Here is a 14,994-nt window from a genome sequence, read left to right on the forward strand (position 1 = left end):
CCATCTCTTGATTTTTGATGTTAGATGTTCTTAGTGTCTCTGACTAGAGCTTGTCCTGTCCCTGCCGCCCTGGGGCCTGTGCCTCCTGGCTGGCTGCTCCGGTCTTAAATACTCACCGGAGACAAAATGGCGGCTCTCACCCGAGTCTCTGGGTTAAGGCGCCCCCTGGAGATAGTCCTTCCACTTGTAGGGAAGGGACAGAGAAGGATGCTTATCCACCTCTGTTACTAGGAAGCTGAGAGCATCCTGTCCCTGGCGCCCTGCAGCTCCCCTGGGACTCATGGGGCCTGTGCCTCCCGGCTGGCTGCTCCGGTCTTAGAAACTCACCAGAGAGAAAATCGAGATTCTCATTCTTAACATGGATGTCTAATCAAAGAAGGTAGGGATGTAAACTATGCATTCACACTATGATAAAGTGACAGCATTTCTGTTGCATGACAGTGTTACTAAGTGGCAAGACAAAAAAAGACAGGAGAAGAGGATATCTGGCATCAAGTATGAACAGCCAAATTGCCTACTGGTCAAAATTGAGGAGAAAAGAGGTCTCTTGCGTTCGCTCAACCAAAGTGAGGCAAGCCACAAACAAATATGGACAGCTTATACAGGCCTGTTAAAAGAGAACTACGCTGGATATTAGTTCTATATCACTCTCCACTGAAGTTACTTGCTGAGCATACTCTAAACTATGCAGGGTTCATTATAGACTGAAACTAGACAGTGTGATGGGACAGATAGGATGATACTGATGTGAGTTGAAATGTTCTTCTAGTGTTTGGCTGCAAGCATTTAGGAGGAGTCAAGAGAAAAGTAACTATTTGTACATTAATAATTATTATTTGTAAAAAAAAAACTTTACATATTGGATACCTACAAATTGAAAAACTGTTACATTTTGGCAGCAAAATAAATAATTAATGGCTTACTTATTGACCCTTTAATATATACCATTTAAGAAAACCTTGGTAATTAAGGCAATATAATGAAATATGTGTACCTACATACATATTTCACTAATAACACCTTACTGAAATTTGAAATAAATTCATGTATTTGGTTTAGTTTGTTGAGCTTTCATTTTTGCTCACTGAATACTTACAGAACATTTAACCAATGTCAAACATTGATGAACCCTTTAAGGACTAGCAGACACTTTCTGTTTGGGATAGTTATGTCCTGACACATGGTTCATGATTTTCATGCAGCGTTTGCTGAAGAGGACTGAAGCAGGCAGATATGTTACATTTATTAATGTCTCCTTCAGTCAAATATAACTGCAAAGCAGTTGCCCTACAGAATCATGGGATGTCTCCAAAATCCCTCACTGATGTCTGTTTTTTTTTTTGTTGTTGTTGTTGTTTATAAGATATTTTCTTTATTTACATTTCAAATGTTCTCCTTTTTCCTGGTTTCCCCTCCAAAAAAACCTCCTATTCCCTCATCCTCTCCCTGTTTACCAACCCACCCTCTCCAGATTCCTGGCCCTGACATTCCCCTACACTGAGGCATAGAACAAGGACCAAGGGCCTCTCCTTCCATTGATGACTTACTATGCCATTCTCTGCTACATATGCATCTCAAGCCATGAGTCCCACCATGTGTACTTTTTGGTTGGTGGTTTAGTCCCTGGGAGCTCTGAGGGTTAATTCATATTGTTGTTCTTCCTATGAGGCTGCAAACCCCTTCAGCTCCTTGGGTCCTTTCTATAGCTCCTTCATTGGGGACTCTTGTACTCAGTTTAATGGATGTCTGTGAGCATCCACTTCTGTATTTATCAGGCCCTGGGAGAGCCTCTCAGGAGACAGTTATATCAGGCTTCTGTCAGCAAGCACTTATTAGCATCCACCATAGTGTCTGGGTTTGGTGATTGTATATGGGAAAGATCCTGAGGTAGGGCAGTCTCTGGATTGCCATTCCTTCAGTATCAGCTCCACACCTTGTCTCTGTAACTACTTCCATGGGTATTTTGTTCCCTATTCTAAGAAGGACCAAAGTATCCATATGTTGGTCTTCCTTCTTCTTGAGTTACATGTGGTTTGTGGATTGAATCTTGGGTATTCCGAGCTTCTGGGATAATATCAGAGAGGGCATATCATGTCTGTTCTTTTGTGATTGGGTTACCTCACTCAGGATGATAACCTCCAGATTCATCCATTTGCCTAAGAATTTCATAAATTCATTGTTTTTAATGAATTTAAAAACTCATTAGTATTCCATTGTGTAAATTTACCACATTTTCTGTATGCATTCTTCTGTTGAGGGACATCTGAGTTGTTTCCAGCTTCTGGATATTACAAATAAGGCTGCTGTGAACATAGTGGAACATGTGTCCTTATTAAATATTGGAGCATCTTCTGGGTATATGCCCAGGAATGTTATTGCTTGGTCCTCAGGTAGTATTATGTCCAGTTTTCTCAGGAACTACCAATCTTATTTCCAGAGTGGTTGTACAAGCTTGGAACCCACCAGCAATGGAGGAGTGATCCTCTTTTTCCCACAACCTCTCCAGCATCTGCTGTCACCTGAGTTTTTGATCTTAGCCATTATGACTGGTGTGAGGTGGAATCTCAGGTTTGTTTTGATTTGTATTTCCCTGATGACTAAGGATGTTGAACATTTCTTTAGGTGCTTCTCAGCCATTCAGTTGAGAATTCTTTGTTTAGTTCTGCACCCCCCATTTTTGTTTTTTGTTTTTATTTTTGTTTTTTTTGTTTTTTTTTTTTTTTTTTTTTTTTTTTTTTTTTTTTTTTTGTTTTTTTTTGAGACAGGGTTTCTCTGTATAGCTCTGGCTGTCCTGGAACTCACTCTGTAAACCAGGCTGGCCTCGAACTCAGAAATCCACCTGCTTCTGCCTCCCGAGTGCTGAGAATAAAGGCATGCACCACCACTGGCCGGATCTGTACCCCATTTTTAATAGGGTTATTTGGTTCTATGGAGTCTAACTTCTTGAGTTCTTTGTATATATTGGATATTAGCTCTCTATCAGATATAGGGTTGGTAAAGATCTTTTCCCAATTTGTTGTTTGCTATTTTGTCCTATTTACAGTGTCTTTTGCCTTACAGAAGCTTTGCAGCTTTATGAGGTCCCATTTGTTAATTCTTGGTCTTAGAGCATAAGCTATCAGTGTTCTGTTCAGGAAATTTTCCCCTGTGCTTATGTGCTCAAGGCTCTTCTCCACCTTGTTTTCTCTTAGTTTCAGTGTATCTTGTTTTCTGTGGAGGTTCTTGACCCACTTGGACTTGAGCTTTGTGTAAGGGGATAAGAATGGATTGATTTGCATTCTTCTACATGCTAACTGCCAGTTGAGCCAGCACCATTTGTTGAAAATGCTGTCTTTTTTTCCACTGGATGGTTTTAGCTCTTTTGTCAAAGATCAAGTTGCCATAGGTGTGTGGGTTCGTTTATGGGTCTTCAATTCTATTCCATTGATCTACCTGCCTGTCACTGTACCAATACCATGCAGTTTTATATCACAATTGCTCTGTACTACAACTTGATGTCAGGAATGGTGATTCCACCTGAAGTTCTTTATTGTTGAAAATAGTTTTCACTAGCCTAGGTTTTTTGTTATTCCAAATGAATTTGCAAATTGATCTTTCTAATTCTGTGAAGAATTGAGTTGAAATATTGATGGGGATTGCATTGAATCTGTAGATTGCTTTTGGCAAAATGGCCATTTTTACTATATTAATCCTGCCAATCCATCAGCATGGGAGATCTTTTCATCTTCTGAGATCTTCTTCAATTTCTTTCTTCAGAGACTTGAAGTTCTTGACATATAGATCTTCCACTTGCATAGTTAGAGTCATACCAAGGTATTTTATATTATTTGTGACTATTATGATGGGTGTTGTTTCCCTAATTTCTTTCTCAGCCTGTTTATCCTTTTTGTAAAGGAAGGCTACTGATTTGTTTTAGTTAATGTTATACCCAGCTACTTTGCTAAAGTTGTTTATCAGGTTTAGGAGTTCACTGGTGGAATTTTTGGGGTCACATAAGTATACTATCATATCATTTGCAAAGAGTGATAACTTCTTCCTTTCCAATTCATATCCCTTTGATCTCCTTTTGTTGTCTAATTGTTCTTGCTAGGACTTCAAGTACAATATTGAATAGGTAGGGAGAGAGTGGGCAGCATTGTCTAGTCTCTGATTGTAGTGGGGTTGCTTCAAGTTTCTCTCCATTTAGTTTGATGTTGGCTACTGGTTTTCTGTATATTGCTTTTACTATGGTTAACTATGGGCCTTGAATTCCTGATCTTTCCAAGACTTTTATCATGAAGGGATGTTGGATTTTGTCAAATGCTTTCTCAGCATCTAATGAGATGATCATGTGGTTTTTTTCTTTGAGTTTGTTTATATAGTGAATTATGTTGATTTCCATATATTGAACCATCCCTGCATCCCTGGGATGAAGCCTACTTGATCATGGTGGATGATCGTTTTGATGTGTTCTTTGATTCAGTTTGCAAGAATTTTGTTGAGTATTTTTGCATTGATATTCATAAGGGAAATTGGTCTGGTATTCTTTCTTTGTTAGGTCTTTGTGTGGCTTAGGTATAAGAGTAATTGTGGCATCATAGAACGAATTGGGTAGAGTACCTTCTATTTCTATTTTGTGGAATAGTTTGAAGAGTATTGGTATTAGGTCTTCTTTGAAGGTTTGATAAAACTCTGGCTTTTTTTGGTTGGGAGATTATTAATGACTGTTTCTATTTCCTTAGCAGATATGGGACTGTTTAGATCATTGATCTGATCTTGATTTAACTTTGGTACTTGGTATCTGTATAGAAAATTGTCCATTTCATCCAGGTTTTCCAGTTTTGTTGAGTATATGCTTTTGTAGTAGGATCTCATGATTTTTTTGGATTTCCTCAGTGTCTGTTGTTATGTCCCCCTTTTCATTTCTGATCTTCTTAATTAGGATACTGTCTCTGTGCCCTCTAGTTAGTCTGGCCAAGGGTTTTTCTATTTTGTTGATTTTCTCAAAGAGCCAGCTCCTGGTTTGGTTGATTCTTTGTATAGTTCTTTTTGTTTCTATTTGGTTGATTTCAGCCCTGAGTTTGATTATTTCCTGCCTTTGACTCCTCTTGGGTGAATTTGCTTCTTTTTGTTCTAGCACTTTCAGGTGTGCTGTTAAATTGCTGGTGTATGAGCACTCCTCTTAGGACTGCTTTCATTGTCTCCCTTAAGTTTGGGTATGTTGTGGCTTCATTTTCATTAAATTCAAAAAAGTCTTTAATTTCTCTCTTTATTTCTTCCTTGACCAAGTTTTCATTGAGTAGAATGCTGTTAAGCTTTCACATGTATGTGGGTTTCTATTGTTTATGTTGTTATTGAGGAGCAGTGTTAGTCCATGGCGATCTGATAGGATGCAAGGAATTATTTAATCCTCTTGTATCTGTTGAAACCTGTTTTGTGATCCATTATATGATCACTTTTGGAGAAGGTACCATGAGGTGCTGGAAGAAGTTATATCCTTTTGTTTTAGAATAAAAAGTTCTATAGATATCTATTAAATCCATCTGTTCCATAGCTTCTGTTAATCTCCCCATGTCTTTGTTTAGTTTCTGTTTCCATGATCTGTCCTTTGCAGAGATTGGGGTGTTGAAATCTCCCATTATTATTATGTGTGATGCAATGTGTGCTTAGAGCTTTAGTAAAGTTTCTTTTATGAATGTAGATGCCCTTTGATATGGAGCATATAGGTTCAGAATTGAGAGTTCATCTTGGTGAAACTCAATTTTATTCGATATTAGAATGGCTACTCCAGCTTTTTTCTTGGGACCATTGGCTTGGAGAATTGTTTTCCAGCCTTTTACTCTGAGGTAGTGTCTGTCTTTGTCACTGAGGTGAGTTTCCTGTATGCAGCAAAATGTTGGGTCCTGTCACGCATCCAATCTGATAGTCTATGTCTTTTTATTGGGGAATTGAGTCCAGTGATATTAATAGATATTAAGGAAAAGTAATTGCTGCTTACTGTTATTTTTGTTGTTAGAGTTGGCATTCTGTTCATGTGGCTATCTTCTTTTAGTTTTGTTGGAGGATTACACTTTTGCTTTTTCAGAGATGTAGTTCCCCTCCTTGTGTTGGAGTTTTCCATTTATTACCCTTTGAAGGGCTGGGTTTGTGGAAATATATTGTGTGAATTTGGTTTTGTCATGGAATACTTTGGTTTCTCCATCTATGGTGATTGAAAGTTTTGCTGGGTATAGTAGTCTGGGCTGGCATTTGTGTTCTCTTAGGGTCTGTAGTCTCTGGTGAAAAGTCTGGTGTAATTCTGATAGGCCTGTCTTTATATGTTACTTGACCTTTTTCCCTTACTGCTTTTAGTATTCTTTCATTGTTTTGTGCATTTGGTGTTTTGACTATTATGTGGCAGGAGGAATTTCTTTTCTGGTCCAGTCTATAGGCTTCTTGTATGTTCATGGGCATCTCTTTCTTTAGGTTAGGGAAGTTTTTTTGCTATAACTTTGTTGAAGATATTTACTGGCCCTTTAAGTTGGAGGTCTTCACACTCTTCTATGCCTATTATTCTTAGGTTTGGTCTTCTCATTGCGTCCTGGATTTCCTGGATGTTTTGGGTTAGGAGCTTTTTGCTTTTTACATTTTCTTTGACTGTTGTGTCAATGTTTTCTATGGTGTCTTCTGCCCTGAGATTCTCTCTTCTATCTCTTGTTTTCTGTTGGTGGTGTTTGCATCTAGGACTCCTGATTTCTTTCCTAGGTTTTGTATCTCCAGGGTTGTCTCTCTTTCTGATTTCTTTATTGTTTCTATTTCCATTTTTAGATTCTGGATGGTTTTGCTCATTTTCTTTACCTGTTTAATTGTATTTTCCTGTAGTTCTTTAAAGGATTTTTTGTGTTTCCTCTTGAAGGGCTTCTAGCTGTTTACTTGTGTTCTCCTGTATTTCTTTGAGGGTACTGTTTATGTCCGTCTTAGAGTCCTATATCATCACCATGAGAAGTGAGTTTATATCTGAATCTTGCTTTTCCAGTGTAATGGTGTGCAGGACTTGCTATTGTGGGAGAATTTGGTTCTGATGATGCCAAGTGACCTTGGTTTGTGTTGTTTATTTTCTTATACTTGCTCCACGCCATCTGGTTAACTCTAGTGCTACCTGCCCTTGCTAAATCTGACTGGAGCCTATCCTTCCTGTGATCCTCCTTGTGTCAGAACTCCTCAGAGTCAAGCTGTCTCTGAGATCCTGTGATTCTGTGATCCTGTGATCCTGGGCTTGTTGGAGCACCTGGGATTGGAGCTTCCTCTGGGTGTTGTGGGACTGGCTGCGGAGCTTTTGCCCAAGGTCTGCTCAGGACACCAGCCCAGACAGACTGGAAGGAACCAAAACCTCTGGGCTTGCGGAGTTCCTGTGTGCCTGGTCCTGCTGGTCCCAGTTACTCCCAGTGTTGGGACAGATGATGATATTGTTTTCCTAGCCTTGATTAGTTGTCCATTGTTATTCTATGAACATTTATTATTTCAGTTGCTGTAGTTTGTGTGCTGGCTAGTTTTATGTCAACGTGAGAAGCTAAAGTTATTTGAGGGGAGAGTGCCTCAATTGAGAAAATGTCTTCATATGATGAGCCAATCCTGTATGGCATTTTTTTTTTTTTTTTTACTGACTAATAGGGGAGTACATACCCCATTGTGTGTGGTGCCATCCCTGGGCTGGGGGTCCTGGGTTCTATAAGAAAGCAGGCTGAACCAGCCATGAGGAGCAAAACAGTAAGCAATGTTCCTCCCTGACCTCTGCATCAGCTTCTGCCTTCAGGTTTCTGACCTGCTTGAGTTCCTGCCTTCACTGCTTTTGATGATGTACCATTATATAGAACTGTGAGTAAAATAAAACTCTTTCCTCTCCAAGTTGCGTTTAGTCATGATGTTTCCTCACAACAATCGTGACTCTAACGAAGACAGTCAGGAATATGGTTTACAAGGTTTCATAGCTCAGGCATCATAGTTCATGGCTAAGGTATTGTCAGTGTCCAAAATCATCTCAAAGTTCTAACAGGGGTGAATCTATCACCAAACCAACTCATGTTGTTGGCAGAAGCTGGCTCATCCTAGGTTAAGGCAGTCGGTTCTTTGCTAAGTTTTGGCAAGAGTTTGTTCTGTGCTCCTTATCACACAGGACGGCTCCTAATTTCCCAGTGGTGTGAGCAGGTGAGAAGGGAAGAGAACAGTAAGCATGAGCAAGATGAAGGTTCAGGCTTTTGTGACTTAATTTGGAAATGTTGTACCTTCAGTTTTTCCATATTCAATGAGTTAAATGTGTTTAACTGGGTCTATCCCAGCTCAAGGGAAGAAGATGATGACTAGGAGGCAAAGATCAGCAGAGGTCATTTGAGAATTGCCTAGAACATATTGGGAGCCATCAGTGCTGCCTCTTATCTATACTGTTCTTTCCTTATTGAGTGGATTTGTTATCAAACGGTAGGCTATTGTAGCCACCAGAGCATCGACTCGATGTCATTGTGCTTCATGCTGACCTTTATTTAATCTTCATGATAACACCTTTTTGTTCAACTGAGTAGTTAGTGTTAGAGACTATAGCATGCAATGTAAAGCCTTTGTGACTTCACACACTAACTTAACCACTTTTAATATCCTTAAATTGTCCTTTAGGTGTGTGTCACTGAAAGGTGATGTGGGGATTTGCACTTTTCCCACTGGTCTTTATGTTATGAAATGTATTCCTGTTGCTTCAGAGTTGAGGGATATTTAAGGTCCTGGACTGAAGATCCTATTGATTCCTGCACACATCCTGTTGTTCCAAGATAGCAAAATGGCTAGCTTAAATGTGATTTTCTATGTGTATCCTAGACAAAAAGAAATAGGGAACCAAATGACTGGTGAACCATCAGTCATGTAGTAATGGTTCTTGTTTCACAAAATTATGTATGTTTGTGTCTGTGTGTATACATGTGTACACACACACACACACACACGTATGTATATATTATACAAATGCTCATGAAATTTAACTCTTTCCAATTTATTTCTTCATTCTATTTATTTTCATTTTCATTGGAAAAGTCACTACAAATACAGAAAGTATATAAATCACATACAGTAACAGCATGTAACTATAATATGAGTAAGTAAGAAACTATGCAGTTATCTCCCAAATCTAGAACCTGAATATAGCAAGCATCCCAGAAGTGTCTGAATACTCTAGCACTCAGAACCCTTGCTGTCTGCATTTTCCAGTAATTATTTTCTCTTAACCTTACCATACATACCCTTTGAGCCTTCTTATTTTCTCCCTAGTTCTGAAGATTGAATTCCATCTCCTGCTAGACAGGAGCTTTGCCACTGAACTCAATGGTAGGCCTATTTTTTCCTTTGTTCAGTCGAGCATTTTAGTATTTGCTGTTTCATCTGACTGCCTCCACACCCTTCTCACTCATGCATTGTCATTCCTTATGTACCACCTCTAGTAGAACTTTCTTTTCTGCTACCATGTTCTTCAATACTTCTCATTACTTCAGCTAACAAATGCCTTTTAACCTTTATCTTGCTGAGTCTGGGTATCAAATCTGACTTTGATGGTAACTTGCTCTTAAAACCCTTGACTTGTCACAGCCCCTTCCTCTTTCATGATTCTAGTTCACCCTTTGCAGGTTTCTTGTAGGTTTACTCTTCTCTGACAAGTCTAAATGTTGGTATTCTCACGAATGTGTTTAATTCTAGATATCTAATATACTTGTTCCTGCTCATTAACACAACCATTAAATTTATATATTTAGCTAAAACTATGAGCTCCAGACCCACAGGCTTTCTTTTTCTGCCATATCTACATAGGCAATTCATATATATTGCTGGGCAATTAAAATTGCTTCACTTTTGCACAGGTGCAATGATAATATTAGCAGTGATAATATTAGGACCTATTGGGCTCTTCTTGGTACCTGAGATTGTGTTAAGGGCTTTACATGTGTTAATTCATTGGAAATTATTCTTTAACAATGTATAATCTGAGTTAATTACTGTTTTCACTATGTAGATGAAGACACTCAAGCACAGGGCTGTTAATCAAATTGCTCAGTTACGAAGTAATAGGAAGAATAGCCTTGGTCCCAAGTCTGATGCTCTGATGCCGTTTCAATCTTCCTAACTCCTGTGTTATAGCTTCCTCTGATGTCAGGGCTCGTGTCTAAGCCTAATGACCACAAATCCAGTTGACTGTATCAAATAGTATTTGATTTAGGAAGTCAAGGAGAACAGGAATTTACACATTGGTGAAATAACCCCAGTGCTCTAGATATCTGAAGATCTTTGCCAACAGTGTGGTAGTTTAACCTGAGGATGACATGACATGTTTCCAAAGGTAGTACTATCTGTTTCTACTAATTATCAAGCCTATTACACTATGTAATACCTATATTTCTATATTTCTATACCTAGCTATAAGCAGTAGGTGCAATTCTGTCCATTTAAGGTGTGTCTGTATCTGCAGAGATGCTCTGAGACTAGCAAGCCAAGAGGGAAATTAAAAATGCACTATGCATGCAGCTATAAATGTATTAGATACATTTTATAAGTGTTTTATCCTTAATATTTGTCCATAACCTAATTTTAAAGAAAAATCTGATGAAAGAATGAAAATTTCTCTTTGGTTTAGCCAGATTATATGCTCTCTCTGTCTCTCTATCTCTCTGTCTTTCTTCTCTGCCTCTGTCTCTGTTTCTCTGCCTCTGTCTCTCTCTGTCTCTCTCTGTCTCTTTCTGTCTCTCTCTGTCTCTCTCTGTCTCTCTCTCTCCCTCCCTCCCTCTCTCTCTCTCTCTCTCTGTGTGTGTGTATAGGTTTGAGGTCAATATTGAGTGCTTTCCTCCATAACTGTCTATTTATGATCTGAGACAGAGTAACTGGGTCTGAAGCTCACTGACTGATGAGACTGACTAGCCAAAAAGCTCAGGGGTCTTCCTGTCCCTGCCTCTACAGCACTGGGATTACAGGCATGTACCACCATGACCAGATTTTTTTTATAACACTGCTGTGGATCTAAAATTCAGGTTTTCATCCACTGAGCCATCTCCCTATGCTGGAAAATTTTTTAAAGAAAGGCAGAAGCCCCCAACTGACAGTTTCCATGAAGAGGCAAATCAAAGGTGTGTGAATCTGAAAACACACACACTAGCACATGTGTTGAGAAGATGGGATGCTTTTGCTGTATTCTTTGTAGATTAGTGTCATAGGATATATGATTGACTTATCAGATTTCTCAGAATTTATTTTGCTAGTTCAATATTTTCCAAAATAATCTCCTATTTTCTCTCTCTCTTTTTTTAGATGATGGTGGGTCAAAAATCCATTTGATTCAACAGGTAGACATGGCGGCCCAGGTGGCTTCTGGGATGGCCTATCTGGAGTCCCAGAACTATATTCACAGAGACCTGGCCGCGCGCAACGTCCTTGTTGGTGAACATAATATCTACAAAGTAGCAGATTTTGGACTTGCAAGAGTTTTTAAGGTAGGTTTAGCTTTGTTTTAATTAGATCTTATAGCAGGTTAAACAGCAAAAAAGGTTAATATAGCAATAAGTTCATGATTATTATTTAAAACTATTTCTCTGCTAGGTGTGATACTAAAGACTTAGGATCCCAACACACTAGAGGCAAGAGGATTTGGGGTTTGAGGTCAGCTTGTACCTCAGTGATACCCTTGTCTCCAAGTAATAATTGCAACAAGAGTAACAAGCCACACACACACAAGAAACCAATAAAACTGTCATGTTTTCTATCTATGGCCCATTGATAAAGACAAGTTATGTAGGACCTTACAGACAGAGTGCCTTTCTATTTCTATGGAGAGAGGCAACCAAGGGAAAATGGTGATCATGCAGATTAATAAATATGTAATTAAAGCTGCAGTAGAGTTTGTAGTCTACTTGCCAGATGCTACCAGCACCACCCATCTACTTTCATGTTTCTTCTCCAGAAAGCAATAGACCGTATCTAGGTTTGCTCACTTGACAATAGGCTAAGGCTATACTACCATCATTCTGCAACAATCATCAGCTTTGTGTGTGCTTGCATGTGTGTGGGCATGTCAGTGTTTTATATATGTGTTTGCATGTATGCTTTTGTCTGTGTGTAGGCCAGAAGTTGATATTGAGATGTCTTCTTCAATCTTTTCTATACCTTGATAAAATGGTTTTAGTAATTCTTTGATGATTTCATACAATGTGTATCGATCATATTCATACCCTCCCCCTAACTTGTCTCAGACCTAGCTCCCACCTCTCTACCCTGCCCCCACCCCCGTCTTGAGACCAACTACATTGCTATAGGGAAAATTTCTCACTGAACCTGTAGTCTTCATTTTGGCTGGACTGGCTGGGCAGCTTGTCTGTAGGATCCACCTGTATCTTCATCTTCAGTCCTGTGTTACACACATGTACCATATCACCTGGTTGGTATGTGGGTGCTGGCGACCTGAAATTACATTCTCATACTTACTTAGAAAGCACGTTGTCCACTGAACCATCTCTCCACAACTAAACTACTGTGTTTTCATTTACTTATATTCACCCTGTTTTGTAACATCAATCCAAAGAGACTAATAATTAAACATCATATGAGGTGCTTAAATCTGGACTTAAATTTAGATTTCCATATCATTCACTAAAAATATGAATGTAGAACACAACAGGTAAAGGCTCTCTTTCCATATCATCTTTCCTGTTTTTAGAAATTAATTAAAAAGCCACTATGTTAATAAACTAATTTAAATTATTTAGATAGCATTTTTTGGTATTAGCAAGTGTTTTAGATGGTAATCAATGCCAGCTTTTCTAAAAAATAAAAAGGCTTTACTTATTTTTATTTCATGATTATGTGCTTTTCCCCTGCATTTATGTCTGTGCATTTATGTCACTGTAGAAGCCAGAAGGTACCAAATCCTTTGGAGCTGGAATTATAGATGGTTGTGTGCTACCATTTGGGTGTTGGGAATCAAACCTGTGTTCTTGTCAAGATCAGCAAATGCTCTTAATTACTGAACTATCTTTCTAGCCTTAATACCAGTCCATATCTCTTCATGACTAAGAGCAAATAAAACTAGACATCCTTTGCTTCTCCTCCTTTCATCTTCAGTTTGTAAAGAACTTACATAAATCCAAATGATCACGAATTCTCCTACATGCAATAGAATGATGCTCCTCAGGCTCTCAAGATGCGTCTTGCTAATGACCTTTCACCTATTTTTCTAGTCTTACATGTTTGGTTCAGAATATTTGATATTATAATGCATATCAAACTAAGCACATATTGAATATTTGCCTCTACATTTTCATGTGACACAGGTTACAAATAAATGAGGGCAGCACAAGAAATTACTAACTTGGCTTGAATCCTTGGTGCATTAACAGGTGGGTAATGAAGACATCTATGAATCTAAACACGAAATAAAGCTGCCAGTGAAGTGGACTGCACCTGAAGCCATTCGTACTAATAAATTCAGCATTAAGTCTGATGTGTGGTCTTTTGGAATCCTACTCTATGAAATCATTACTTACGGCAAAATGCCTTACAGCGGTGAGTGATTCAGTCAGAAGTGGGCCTTTCTGTTGCAGGTCACTCGCTTAGATGTGAATTTAACTGCTTTGCATAGGTTTAGAGGGCAGAGTTATGAGGCTGGCCATACCATGTGCCTGGAGGAGCCCGATAGATAAAATTTGATGATGATAATTTGCATTAATGAAGTGGTTTATTACTTTCTTCTCCTTTGCTCTTGAATTGCATTATTATAGACATGACTTGCTGCTGGTTTTAGTTTAATGTCTACAATCTGGGAAATGGATGTTGGATCTCATGATGGGCTTCATCAAGGGAAAAAAAAATCCTTTATAACCCGGAGTTCAGTGTCAACTATAATTTGAAGAATCTGATTGTCCACTTTTCTTTTTCTTTTCTTTTTCTTTTTCTTTTTTTTTGGTTCAATTCTGTATGTCTCAGGTATGACAGGTGCTCAAGTAATTCAGATGTTGAGTCAAAACTACAGACTACCACAGCCATCTAACTGCCCACAGCAATTCTACAGCATCATGCTGGAGTGCTGGAATGCTGAGCCTAAGCAACGGCCAACATTTGAGACCCTGCATTGGAAACTTGAAGACTACTTTGAAACAGACTGTTCCTATTCAGATACAAATAACTTCATAAACTAAACATCAAGGAAAAAGAAGAAATATAACCAAGATGTGAAAATGCGGGACTCATCAGTCCAGAAATACTATCTACTTAACCAACTGTGAAATCAGCTTATTTTGACATATTCAGGTGTTAGGATGAACTCAGCCATGCATTCCATATCAAAAAGATAATCTGTATACTTTATTGACTAGGAAACACTGCAGGACAGTACAAGATGATGTGTGCTTTTTTCCTCACTGCCTGGTAAAATCAATCACACTAAATGAAGTTATTTTTTTCCTTTTGAGAACTCCTCACATTTCTATTTATTGTTTGAAATGCCGATCAAGAGAATCAACAGCTGACAGTGTTTGCTCAGTTACTGTTGTGGCATTTTCCTGTTTACTGATTAGACTGGTTATTCATTATTCCTCAAATTGCTGAATCCCACCAGGCTGTTATGAAGGAATTTGATTGCTTTGCCGCACAGCAGGACCTGTGCTTTGAGGAATTTTTTCTCTCTTTTAAAATATCCTGTAACTACAATGATGGCAAAGCCATGTTAAATGACTTGATTGTACTTGAAGTAATTGCACATACTTTTCCTATGCATAAGAAAATGAAGCAGCTGTTGAGAAAAAGAATTAAAATCTTTCTCATTTTGTAGAAGGAAATGATGGGGTTTGCTCTATACCTCAGTATGTGTCATCTGAGAATCATCTGCATTAGTTTTAATCTGTTAATGTCAGGAATCAGGTTGCAAAGCTGATGAATTGTTATGTATGGGAATATAAGGGGACTACCACTTTACCTACCAGGTTTGAGAAATAGATGTTAAAGTGGCTTAGGGAAGCTAAC

The 14,994-nt window shown here is 38.6% G+C and overlaps 1 protein-coding gene across 1 annotated transcript in view; it reads left to right on the forward strand.

The window, feature by feature from the left end:
* Frk (fyn related Src family tyrosine kinase) overlaps positions 1 to 14,706 on the forward strand; it is a 132,162-nt gene extending 117,456 nt beyond the window's left edge. The window contains exons 6-8 of the mRNA XM_031347904.1: positions 11,293 to 11,474; positions 13,374 to 13,539; positions 13,960 to 14,706. Of these exons, the coding sequence (XP_031203764.1) occupies positions 11,293 to 11,474; positions 13,374 to 13,539; positions 13,960 to 14,171 (560 nt within the window). The 3' untranslated portion in view covers positions 14,172 to 14,706. The remainder of the gene's footprint in view (positions 1 to 11,292; positions 11,475 to 13,373; positions 13,540 to 13,959) is intronic.
* The last annotated feature ends 288 nt before the right edge of the window (positions 14,707 to 14,994 follow it).

This window comes from Mastomys coucha, unplaced genomic scaffold (genome assembly GCF_008632895.1).
Source record: "Mastomys coucha isolate ucsf_1 unplaced genomic scaffold, UCSF_Mcou_1 pScaffold3, whole genome shotgun sequence".
Lineage (NCBI taxonomy): Eukaryota > Metazoa > Chordata > Mammalia > Rodentia > Muridae > Mastomys > Mastomys coucha.